We start from the raw sequence: 13,431 nt of genomic DNA on the forward strand, positions 1-13,431 counted from the left end.
ACCGCTGAGGGAGAGATGGAGTTTTCATAGTGGTTTGGCCACTCTCTGCTGTGTGAACCTCTGTTGCTGTGTGTATGGGTAGCACCAATGAAACTCAGGCAGCAGAAGAGGAGGAGGGTAAAGGGAGAAGGAAAAGAAGACATTACACTGGGAAGGAGGTGTGGTAGAAGATCTGGAAGGAGTTGCAGATGAGAAGATAGGGTGGATTTTATGTAAATCTATTCTATTCATGTATTAAATTAAAAGTAAATATAAAATAAGATATTTAAAATATTGTATCTGTATATTAGTGTTCTGTGGATACATACCTAAATAACAAAGGAAATTTTAGTATTTAAATGAGAATATAAATGAGCAGTAGTTCTTCACAAATCGTTTGTAAGGCTTGGCTCATTATTGGGAGCATTAGAATGATAATTTCTAAGTCACACATATTTCTGAGGGCAGTGTGAACACGATACTGAAGAGTGCCACATTCAACTATACATTCACTGTAGACGGGTTCTTTTTTTTTTTTTATTAACTTGAGTATTTCTTATATACATTTCCAGTGTTATTCCCTTTCACGGTTTCCGGGCAAACATCCCCCTCCCCCCTCCCCTTCCTTATCGGTGTTCCCCTCCCAACCCTCCCCCCATTGCCGCCCTCCCCCCAACAGTCTGGGGGTTCAGTCTTAGCAGGACCCAGGGCTTCCCCTTCCACTGGTGCTCTTAAGAGGATATTCATTGCTACCTATGAGGTCAGAGTCCAGGGTCAGTCCATGTATAGTCTTTGGGTAGTGGCTTAGTCCCTGGAAGCTCTGGTTGCTTGGCATTGTTGTACATATGGGGTCTCGAGCCCCTTCAAGCTCTTCCAGTTCTTTCTCTGATTCCTTCAACGGGGGACCTATTCTCAGTTCAGTGGTTTGCTGCTGGCATTCGCCTCTGTATTTGCTGTATTCTGGCTGTGTCTCTCAGGAGCGATCTACATCCGGCTCCTGTCGGTCTGCACTTCTTTGCTTCATCCATCTTGTCTAATTGGGTGGCTGTATATGTATGGGCCACATGTGGGGCAGGCTCTGAATGGGTGTTCCTTCAGTCTCTGTTTTAATCTTTGCCTCTCCCTTCCCTGCCAAGGGTATTCTTTTTCCTCATTTAAAGAAGGAGTGAAGCATTCACATTTTGATCATCAGTCTTGAGTTTCATTTGTTCTAGGCATCTAGGGTAATTCAAGCATTTGGGCTAGTAGCCAATTATCAATGAGTGCATACCATGTATGTTTTCTGTGATTGGGTTAGCTCACTCAGGATGATATTTTCCAGTTCCAACCATTAGCCTACGAATTTCATAAAGTCATTGTTTTTTATAGCTGAGTAATATTCCATTGTGTAGATGTACCACATTTTCTGTATCCATTCCTCTGTTGAAGGGCATCTGGGTTCTTTCCAGCTTCTGGCTATTATAAATAAGGCTGTGATGAACATAGTGGAGTACGTGTCTTATTTATATGTTGGGGCATCTTTTGGGTATGTGCCCAAGAGAGGTATAGCTGGATCCTCAGGCAGTTCAATGTCCAATTTTCTGAGGAACCTCCAGACTGATTTCCAGAATGGTTGTACCAGTCTGCAACCCCACCAACAATGGAGGAGTGTTCCTCTTTCTCCGCATCCTCGCCAGCATCTGCTGTCACCTGAGTTTTTGATCTTAGCCATTCTCACTGGTGTGAGGTGAAATCTCAGGGTTGTTTTGATTTGCATTTCCCTTATGACTAAAGATGTTGAACATTTCTTTAGGTGTTTCTCAGCCATTCGGCTTTCCTCAGCTGTGAATTGTTTGTTTAGCTCTGAACCCCATTTTTTAATAGGGTTATTTGTCTCCCTGCGGTCTAACTTCTTGAGTTCTTTGTATATTTTGGATATAAGGCCTCTATCTGTTGTAGGATTGGTAAAGATCTTTTCCCAATCTGTTGGTTGCTGTTTTGTCCTAACCACAGTGTCCTTTGCCTTACAGAAGCTTTGCAGTTTTATGAGATCCCATTTGTCGATTCTTGATCTTAGAGCATAAGCCATTGGTGTTTTGTTCAGGAAATTTTTTCCAGTGCCCATGTGTTCCAGATGCTTACCTAGTTTTTCTTCTATTAGTTTGAGTGTGTCTGGTTTGATGTGGAGGTCCTTGAACCACTTGGACTTAAGCTTTGTACAGGGTGATAAGCATGGATCGATCTGCATTCTTCTACATGTTGACCTCCAGTTGAACTAGCACCATTTGCTGAAAATGCTATCTTTTTTCCATTGGATGGTTTTGGCTCCTTTGTCAAAAATCAAGTGACCATAGGTGTGTGGGTTCATTTCTGGGTCTTCAATTCTATTCCATTGGTCTATCTCTCTGTCTCTGTACCAATACCATACAGTTTTATCATTATTGCTCTGTAATACTGCTTGAGTTCAGGGATAGTGGTTCCCCCTGAAGTCCTTTTATTGTTGAGGATAGTTTTAGCTATCCTGGGTTTTTTGTTATTCCAGATGAATTTGCAAATTGTTCTGTCTAACTCTTTGAAGAATTGGATTGGTATTTTGATGGGGATTGCATTGAATCTGTAGATCGCTTTTGGTAAAATGGCCATTTTTACTATATTAATCCTGCCAATCCATGAGTATGGGAGATCTTTCCATCTTCTGAGGTCTTCTTCAATTTCTTTCTTCAGTCTCTTTAAGTTCTTATTGTACAAATATTTTACTTGCTTGGTTAAAGTCACACCGAGGTACTTTATATTATTTGGGTCTATTATGAAGAGTATCGTTTCCCTAATTTCTTTCTCGGCTTGTTTCTCTTTTGTGTAGAGGAAGGCTACTGATTTATTTGAGTTAATTTTATACCCAGCCACTTTGCTGAAGTTGTTTATCAGCTTTAGTAGTTCTCTGGTGGAACTTTTGGGATCACTTAAATATACTATCATATCATCTGCAAATAGTGATATTTTGACTTCTTCTTTTCTGATCTGTATCCCCTTGACCTCCTTTTGTTGTCTCATTGCTCTGGCTACAACTTCAAGAACTATATTGAATAAGTAGGGAGAGAGTGGGCAGCCTTGTCTAGTCCCTGATTTTAGTGGGATTGCTTCAAGTTTCTCTCCATTTAGTTTAATGTTAGCAACTGGTTTGCTGCATATGGGTTTTACTATGTTTAGGTTTGGGCCTTGAATTCCTATTCTTTCCAGGACTTTTATCATGAAGGGGTTTTGAATTTTGTCAAATACTTTCTCAGCATCTAATGAAATGATCATGTGGTTTTGTTCTTTCAGTTTGTTTATATAATGGATCACATTGATGGTTTTCCGTATATTAAACCATCCCTGCATGCATGGGATGAAGCCTACTTGATCATGGTAGATGATTGTTTTGATGTACTCTTGGATTCGGTTTGCCAGAATTTTATTTAGTATTTTTGCGTCGATATTCATAAGGGAAATTGGTCTGAAATTCTCTTTCTTTGTTGGGTCTTAGTGTGGTTTAGGTATAAGAGTAATTGTGGCTTCATAGAAGGAATTCGGTAGTGCTCCATCTGTTTCAATTTTGTGGAATAGTTTGGATAATATTGGTATGAGTTCTTCTATGAAGGTCTGATAGAATTCTGCACTAAACCCGTCTGGACCTGGGCTCTTTTTGGTTGGGAGACCTTTAATGACTGCTTCTATTTCCTTAGGAGTTATGGGGTTGTTTAACTGGTTTATCTGTTCCTGATTTAACTTCAGTACCTGGTATCTGTCTAGGAAATTGTCCATTTCCTGAAGATTTTCAAGTTTTGTTGAATATAGGCTTTTATAGTAAGATCTGATGATTTTTTGAATTTCCTCTGAATCTGTAGTTATGTCTCCCTTTTCATTTCTGATTTTGTTAATTTGGACACACTCTCTGTGTCCTCTCGTTAGTCTGGCTAAGGGTTTATCTATCTTGTTGATTTTCTCAAAGAACCAACTTTTGGTTCTGTTGATTCTTTCTATGGTCCTTTTTGTTTCTACTTGGTTGATTTCAGCTCTGAGTTTGATTATTTCCTGCCTTCTACTCCTCCTGGGTGTATTTGCTTCTTTTTGTTCTAGAGCTTTTAGGTGTGCTGTCAAGCTGGTGACATATGCTCTTTCCTGTTTCTTTCTGCAGGCACTCAGCGCTATGAGTTTTCCTCTTAGCACAGCTTTCATTGTGTCCCATAAGTTTGGGTATGTTGTACCTTCATTTTCATTAAATTCTAAAAAGTCTTTAATTTCTTTCTTTCTTACTTCCTTGACCAGGTTATCATTGAGTAGGGCATTGTTCAATTTCCACGTATATGTGGACATTCTTCCCTTATTGTTATTGAAGATCAATTTTAGGCCGTGGTGGTCTGATAGCACGCATGGGATTATTTCTATCTTTCTGTACCTGTTGAGGCCCGTTTTTTGATCAATTATATGGTCAGTTTTGGAGAAAGTACCATGAGGAGCTGAGAAGAAGGTATATCCTTTTGCTTTAGGGTAGAATGTTCTATAAATATCTGTTAAGTCCATTTGGCTCATGACTTCTCTTAGTCTGTCTACGTCTGTGTTTAATTTCTGTTTCCATGATCTGTCCATTGATGAGAGTGGGGTGTTGAAATTTCCTACTATTATTGTGTGAGGTGCAATGTGTGTTTTGAGCTTTAGTAAGGTTTCTTTTATGTATGTAGGTGCCCTTGTATTTGGCGCATAGATAATTAGGAATTGAGAGTTCATCTTGGTGGATTTTTCCTTTGATGAATATGAAGTGTCCTTCCTTATCTTTTTTGATGACTTTTAGTTGAAAAATGATTTTATTTGATATTAGAATGGCTACTCCAGCTTGCTTTTTCCGACCACTTGCTTGGAAAGTTGTTTTCCAGCCTTTCACTCTGAGGTAGTGTCTGTCTTTGTCTCTCAGGTGTGTTTCCTGTAGGCAGCAGAATGCAGGGTCCTCCTTGCGTATCCAGTTTGTTAATCTACGTCTTTTTATTGGGGAGTTGAGGTCATTGATGTTGAGAGATATTAAGGAATAGTGATTATTGCTTCCTGTTATATTCATATTTGGATGTGAGGTTATGTTTGTGTGCTTTTCTTCTTTTTGTTTTGTTGCCAAAATGATTAGTTTCTTGCTTCTTCTAGGGTATAGCTTGCCTCCTTATGTTGGGCTTTACCCTTTATTATCCTTTGTAGTGCTGGATTTGTAGAAAGATATTGTGTAAATTTGGTTTTGTCATGGAATATCTTGGTTTCTCCATCTATGTTAATTGAGAGTTTTGCAGGATACAGTAACCTGGGCTGGCATTTGTGTTCTCTTAGGGTCTGTATAACATCAGTCCAGGATCATCTGGCCTTCATAGTTTCTTGTCCCTGGTACTGAGATGCAGTGATGAATCCCGTGGATGTTTGGCAAATCCTCTACCTGCTGAGCCACACCCCAAGGCTCTAGAGCTTCTTGCTTTTTTCTCCTGGCAGTTTTAGTTCTCAGAGTAAGCTTCAGAGTGTTTCTGCACATAATTAAAGCAAGTATACTTGAGATGAGATAAAAATCACTGCTTCCATTAGAAGACCTCCAATCCTAGCTCTGTCAGCTGCAGCAGCATGATCTTACCAGTTTGAGACTAGCCAAGTGGGAGGTATTCAGAAGAGTGGTACACACACACACACACACACACACACACACTGGAAGGGAGGGCGGACTGGGACACACAACAAAGTCCTCCTAAAAACCAGAAACAATATTTAATTAAAATTAGGAACTAATTTTAAAGCTACTATTTAAGGGGACTTTTTGTACATTTTTATACAGATTATTTTCTCTATATGTAGTATATTGAATTTGAAAAGGTTTGAACAAACAGAAGTTAACTATTTTTGTTTAGTGAAAATCAGTTTGGAAAGTTTAACTTAACAGTCTCTAAGTAAATAATTGCTTCCTCATAGAGCACATAGGTAAGTTGTTTTCGTCATGTGTTCCCAATAGGTTTTCATAATCATTTCTTGTACAGTAAAAGGAAAATTTGGCAAAATGGACCATTAAAGTTTTCATTGAAAGTCAAAGAAAAACGTGCTTGGTACATCCTTTTGAAAGGAATGAGAAATAGACTTTTGAGATATTTCTCACCATTGAATCCTCTCTGACAGTTGATGTGTTTCTCCATTTCATAGCCCTCTCAGTTACTCCCAGTAGCTACTCTTCCTTGAGAGAACAGAACTAGAATGTGGTAAGTAATGAAGCAAGCTTCTATCATGGATACTGGCTCCAAAGGACTGAGAGCAGAGTTGTCTCTCTAAAATGCTGCAAATCTCAACTATTAGAACCAGGGTTTACTCAGGAGTTCCTTATGCTTTCATTGAAGACCTACTAAATGTTGTGCACTGTGCTACAAATGGGGCTATTAATTTCAGTATGATGAATTTCAGAGCATGACAGAAGTTCCATCCTCCTACTGCTGATACTTTATGTCACTTAACAAAATGCCTCTCAATGAATCAGGAAAAAATATGTTTTAAAACAAGGCAGGAAGATAAGGGAAACAAATGTGGACGAAACGTAGAAAAGAATCTGCTCTGTGATGGCCTGCATAGCTGTTAGGATAAGCCTGGAATTTGGGTCTGAGATGTGGAACTCATGTAAGGTACAGTTGTTTTCTGATTTAGCCCTTGGTTTCATGTCATCAGAGCCAAGGCAGCTGAAGTAGTCAGAGCTCCTGAATCAAGGGGCAGAGACCCAGCCTGGGCCCTCCCTTCCCCTGGTTCTGAAGCAACTGTTCCAAGTACACTTTCTCTAGGTATTAGAGTGAGCATACCCTCTCCCACCCCACCCATTCCCATTTCTCAATACCTCGACCTCTAACATTTCAGGCTTCAGTCATTGCTTCAGGGAGAATATATAATCTTATAATGTGTCTTTTATACCAATGCTATGAACTTGAGTTCACTTTTTTCTACTTCTCAGTTATCTTTATAATACACTGAGGCAAAGGGAAGCGGCTCTAGGTTTTCTTGATGTGCATCTGATCTTCTTTGGCCTAGTCTTACACCCTCAGGCCCAAGCCCGTGAGAGTGATTTCTGCCTAAATCATAAACACAAGTTAATACAGAGATTAATTTATTCATAGATTCATTTATGAATTTTTTCAGCCACAACTTTGTGCCAGTCTCTGTCTCAGCCATGTGGTACAACAGAAAACAAAGCCTAGAGAATTTCTGTCTTGGCGGGATTTACATTAAAATGGAGGATAATAGAAAATGACACTAAAGTAAGCACACGTTTTCTTGGTGCGTTAAATGAAGTGTATTATGGAGAAAATGCACGCAAAGGTAAAAATGAAAAATGTGGTTGTTAAGTTAAAACTAAATCAAGGCAAGTTAGGGAAGGCTCTGCTAGGAAGGTAGGACAGCAAGAAAGACATGGCTGTGAAGGATGCACACAGCACATCATTTGACTTCAGGGGTAGAGCCAAACCCGGGAACAGCTCAGGCAGGAGTATGCATGGGTACTTGACGGCCATTGGCCAAGCCAGGAAGAAGATAGACGACGCACTCAGAGAAAGCATAAGTAGCTAAATGGTGGCTCCACATGACCCTGTCTCTTAGTCCTTTCACATGTAGTATGTAGGAACACAGCAAAGCCATCTACACGCCAGAGAGGGGGCCCTCAGCAAACCCAGTCCACGCCCACCCTCATGTTAGGGTTCCACCAGCCAGAACTGTGAAAATGTCCCTGTTGTTTAAGCCATCCAGCTTGTGGCATTTTATTCTGGCAGCTTGAACAGACTAACATACAGCCTCATTTAGAGTCAAAGCCAAGCTCCTTACGGTGGCTTGGAGAATTCGCCATCTGGCTGTCCATTAATTGATGTCAGACTCTCTCAAATTGTTTTCCATAAAGGGTATACTGAGATACAAACAGGTATATGTTTTCAACCACTGGACTTGAACAAAATGGATAGAATTAGTGACAAATTGGCAAAGGGATACAAAATGATTTGTAGCATAGTCTACTGTTCTATTTCCCACAACTTCAAGAGGTAATTACCCTTTTTAATTACTCTTTCCCTCAGTTTGATAAACAAGATTGTTGCTCACAGAAATAGTTTAATGAAACTTTTGTTTGACAGGTATTCCTTCTTAGCACTTTTGTCCTGCTATGGCAAAGAACACTGAAAGCAAACACTTATGAAGCCTGTCTTCTGAAACACGGGACTCTGGTAGTTACTTAATCAGTTCTGACACCTCAAACAGTTTTGCAAGTTTCCAAGTTTCTTGCCCTCTGGACCATATATTTGTCACCAATTGCAGCAGAGGCATAATGTCAACAGTCAACAGAATGAGAAAACAATTGTACCCAGCACAACCTCCCACTCAATGGAGCACAAGATGTATGAATGGTAATTACACATACATGCCGCTATGTATCGTGCCAACCTTGCACATGTCAGCTGGGGTGATCCCTGGTCACACCCTGTCTACAAGAGTGAACACACAGTGCACAGAGGTGAAACAGACAGCACATGGGAGTAGCAGGAACATAGACATGGTGTTACTATACCTGGAGAATGAGGCGGTGGAGAGCACATCAGAACAACCCCCTGGCCTTCCCGCACTGAGACTGCACTTCTTGTCCGGCCACTAAAATTCCCCAGATCTGTCAATACAACACAGCATTTAGATGTCATGTACAAAAGAAATAAAACGAAAATAAAACAATGACAGCTTTCATTTATGTTTTATTCTCTTGACAATGATTCTTCTTGTTTATTTTGTATTGTTTGTATTGTCTGATAAATAAATCCATAATCACCTAGTATTAAATAGCACAATTTCAATAAGTACATAGTATTCACAAAATATCTGTTCACTGGGTGTTCCAAGTTGCTGATACAGAAACTAAACAATATAATATTTGAACATATCGAGCATTTTTAATTCTATTTGTTACATATTGACCCTTTAATGAGGAAAGCCTATCTTTCACAAGGAGACACACAGCCATAATTAGGAGTGGCACATGGCTGGCCTGCTACCTCATTAGCTGCCATGCTAAAGTGTTGAGTAAAGCCAAGTATGAGTTTGCAAAATGAGAGAGGCTTTGTGCTCTAGTGAAATATAATGAGGCCATGAGATGCTCTTTTCTGTAAGAGTGAATGTGGACGCCATGTTCTTTCATTTTATGGAGGGATAAAAGAGGACTTCTGAATTAATTATACTCATGTGTTTTGGATAGACGAGGCATATTAAAGCTTGAAACACGTGTATGTGAGACACTAGTGCTGGGGTCAGCTGCCTTCACCCAAGTTACATTCACATAGATGGAAAAGCAGCCCTAATAGAACACACCCTCAAGTGGACGATGGGGTTTTATCAGTATTTAATTGCTGTTTATTGATCTCTTCATCATACCACCCACAGGCATCATCTGTCAGTGAATTAGTCTGACCAAGTGTCACGATTCAGAGAACATTTTCTCGCAAATGATGGTCTCTTAGATAAATATTGCCTCAGAATTGATATCTGTAGCATCAAGTTTCCATGGTAAGAAATCCTTTTTAAAACAATGTTCATCATTCTTTCTAATAAGTGTAAATTGTGTTTTGTTTTTCTTAACTTTGAAGGTTTTTCTGTGTCCATGATATGTTTTATGGGAATACAATTTAGAGCTTCAATTCAACTGTTGACATACCTAACAACTGATTAGTCAAGAGCATCTACTAGATGGATGTGAGAACTCAGTCACTAGTTTAATTATTGTTCCACCTCCTTCTATGGCCATGAGCATTGAATCCAGAGCTTTCGGTGTGCTAAGACAGCAAACGACATTGAGGTATGCCTCACCAGTCTGGGCACTTTTATATTTGAAAACAGGGTCTCCCTAATTTGTTGAGGTTGTCCTTGAACTCATGATGTGACCTGGGTCTGCTAAGGCCTCCAGATCCCCCACCTCAGCGTCCCCATTGGTTCGAGTCACATGAAGGGTCAGACAACCAGGCTCACCTTATCTTACCTTATTTAAATAAAAATTTTTTCTTAATTAATAATAAGTTTTTTTAAGCAAAGCCACAGTGATGGAGGACTCAGACTGTGATGATATAATGGTGTGTCAGGGGCAGAATGAGAGAACTACTGAGGTCATCAGACTCTATTCACTGCTACATGGTGAATAAGGAGGCAAGACAGAGGAGAAAGAACAAAGTAGTTAAATGGTTTATCAAACGGGGTGTTAATATTGAAATCAAGAACAACTAATTATCTAACTAAGAAAACAAATTCTTCCATTTGATCATAAATGCATTTTCCACAAGCCCCTCTGAGAATGTCTGCATCTTCATGAGCTTCATTAGCACACAGTATCCCACATTTATGTTTGTGTGAGTCAGAAATACATGTGGCTCTTGTCTTTAAGTGTAAACATATTGGTTCTTAGGATTGGAGCCTGAATCCTTTTTCTCCAGAAAGTGCTCTCAATAGAAAGGTCAGAGCATGACAAGAGTCTGAGGTTGATTATTTTGGCCTCCCTTGCTGAAAGGACAAGCAGAAATCACATGATGAGGCAACAAGTGTCCCAGGGCTCCAGTGTGACTTCAGGGTTTTTCATCCCCACCAAAGTCACAAAAGGCAAAACCTGTTTGAATACCAACCACTTACACACACTAGTAAATTATTATAAAAATTCCACACATACTTCACACAAATACTTCGTCTTTAGTATGCATAACATACCATTTTTATTTATTTACTATGCTAAAATGATACTTTAATAGACAGTTCAAATTTAGTGCCTCCACAAGGACTTGAAGCATAGAAGTGACCTAGAAGCCAACTGTAAAAACAAGAAAGTTGTAGAATAATTATGGCCTGAGATCTATTTTGAGATTACAGTGAACTGAAAGACCACATTCAGCCCTGTCTGCTTTGCTGTGCATCTGTGTGAACAGAAGGCATCCTCACAGAGAATCTCATGATTCACTATTTCATAGGACAGTAGTATTACAAAGTTAAGTGGATATTTTTGAATTATAAATACTTTCTAATGTTTATAAATATTTCTGCTTTGGCTTTACCGGGCTTAATATGGAACCTTCTGCAAGCTTAGGAAGCTCTGTAATACTCATCTGTATTCCCAGGCCCAGGAATTAATTATTTATTTTTCTCTCATCATTTTAGATTGTGATCAAGCAGCCAACATCTGGTTGTATGTTCTACATTTGCCTTGCTTGTTCTGCTTCTACTGGCTGGTGCTGCCAAGCAGGGGGACTATTTCAAATTAAACTCCTTGTGCTGCAGGGTTTCTAGCCAAGTCTTGCAGGAACTCCAAAGCCTGTCCTCCTTCCAATAGGGGAAATAGAGAGAGTCGTTCTGTGGCGTCTCTTAGGCAGGGACTGCACACCTTACCAGTGTGATGTAGTCAGAGAACAGTGACTATTCCTCTCTGCACCCCCAAAAGAATTTGTACTAGAGCTTTCAACTGAGTGCTGTGGCAGGAAATAGGAACTTGGGGTCACAGCATAAGAAAGAAGAGGTTGAAAAGGATGGCACTGTTCCCCAAGTGGCTATGTGTGGCAGAGAGCCATGTTTCAATCACGCACAGAAATAATAGAGAAGTTAAGTAGTTGGTTTTGGTTTTGGTTTTGGTCACACAAGATTCTGGTTGATTAAGGAAGCCTGACTTATTTGACAAACCCCCTGATTGGTACAAACTGGGAAAAGCACACCAGGCCAGAAGTAGACAGTGTATTTGGAGGTACTCAGGAAATGTAGAAAGCCTTTAGTGGGCATGCACACAGCACGGGTGTTTTTCATTTTAATACATCTGACATTCGTACATTAAAGAAAGAAATGAGAGGAGCTTTCATGAATACACACTTCATTTTCCTGTGATTGACACAAAGCCTAAGAACAGAGCCTGCTGATGTGGTTCTGAAAGGGACAGTTACTGAAGTCACTGTAAATCACATGATGTCAGACAAGTAGGAGACTGGGAATGTCTGTGATCCAGAGCCTAGGAACTGTGAGCCTTGCCTCTGATCTGAGCTTTCTGAGTCAAGAAACACAGACCTCAAAAAAGAGCTTGAATTATAAGTCTAGCCAATAGGACCATTATTCCTTTGCATTCCAAGGGAGACATACAGGAAATGACATGATTGATACATTCCACTGTATTTTACTAATTTATCTTGAGAGTCTGTGCATGTGGGAGGTACATGCCTGCCATAGTGTGAGGGTAGAGGTCAGCGAACAATTTGCAGGAATTCACTCTCTCCTACCACTGTGTGTATTCAGGGAATTCAATTTAGGCCACTGGGCTTGGTGGAAGGTGCTCCGATCTACGATCTACGGAGCCATCCTACTAGGTCCAAACCCAAGAATCTTACCAGCACTTCTTAAAATACAGCTGTGTTTGCTGATGGTAGCCAAATCGAAAGTCACAGAGACACAAAGCCCTGTGGTATTTTACAGTTGATTGTGAACTTACAGCTAATGGAGATGCAGGATGGGCCTGAGGGCTTCGTTTATTGTAAAACGCACAGAAATTCACTGTGGTTAAGTGACAAGAGCTGAAGTCCAGAATCAGGAGGATGGGAGCACTCAGTGCTTGAAGTAACAAGATTTTGTTTCCTTATTTTAGTAAAAAGCTGTGCTGTCAACTTAGCTTAGAATGTTTTGCATTGATGGAACAATTTCTTCTTTTGTATTATACTGTATGGGATAGTACTATAATTCTCTTAAACATTTGCTCTGTTAGCTCTGAATAAAGCTTAATAGCAAGGTTCCAAAAAAGGTAATTTGATAAAATTTATTTCTGCAGAATATCAGTTTAGCTAATCGTAGGTATCACAAGAATGCACTCCATTATGCAAAGATATGGATGGAACTAAGGCACAGCTGGGATATGATAAGGTAAATCCAGAAGGGTGATGAAAAGCCCTAATGAAACTTCTCTCCGGCTTGAGTTTTCTGTGGTGTCCAGAAGGTTAGATGAGTGAGGATTTGCCATGCCTTGCCTGTTCTGCTGCGTATTATAAGAAACACAAATCATCCAGGTTCACCAATAATCCAGTTCACCAACTCGAAATAAAGGAAGCAGGCTCAATTTTCCTTGAAAAAGGCATTTTAAAATTCACTTATAAGTGAGACTAATTTGTAACTACTTTTGTGAAAAGGTAAAATGTCCAGAGAGCATAAACATTGTTTTGATGTTAGAATTGTACTCTGGTGATTATAAGTTACAAAGTGCTATTTCAATCATAAATGTTACATATGAGCAAGTAATCCCAAATATGGTATGATGCATATAAGTACATTTATATAATGTAGGGAGGAATATTAACCCTGGAAATGGCTCTAAACCTACTTTGACAAATGCCTATGCTCAATACAAACAAGTAAATAATCGATGTGATTAGTGAATTCCTACGTCCATTTCCTCCCAAATTCTGATCAGAA

At 39.6% G+C, this 13,431-nt stretch overlaps 1 protein-coding gene across 2 annotated transcripts in view; it reads right to left on the minus strand.

The window, feature by feature from the left end:
* Cntn5 (contactin 5) overlaps nt 1–13,431 on the minus strand; it is a 1,240,814-nt gene that overhangs the window by 404,538 nt on the left and 822,845 nt on the right. For both annotated transcript variants that reach the window (XM_087560151.1, NM_053746.2), the window contains 1 exon segment: nt 8,540–8,635. In XM_087560151.1, the coding sequence (XP_087416277.1) occupies nt 8,540–8,635 (96 nt within the window).

Source organism: Rattus norvegicus, chromosome 8 (genome assembly GCF_021556685.1).
Source record: "Rattus norvegicus strain SHRSP/BbbUtx chromosome 8, alternate assembly SHRSP_T2T, whole genome shotgun sequence".
NCBI classification, from domain to species: Eukaryota; Metazoa; Chordata; class Mammalia; order Rodentia; family Muridae; genus Rattus; species Rattus norvegicus.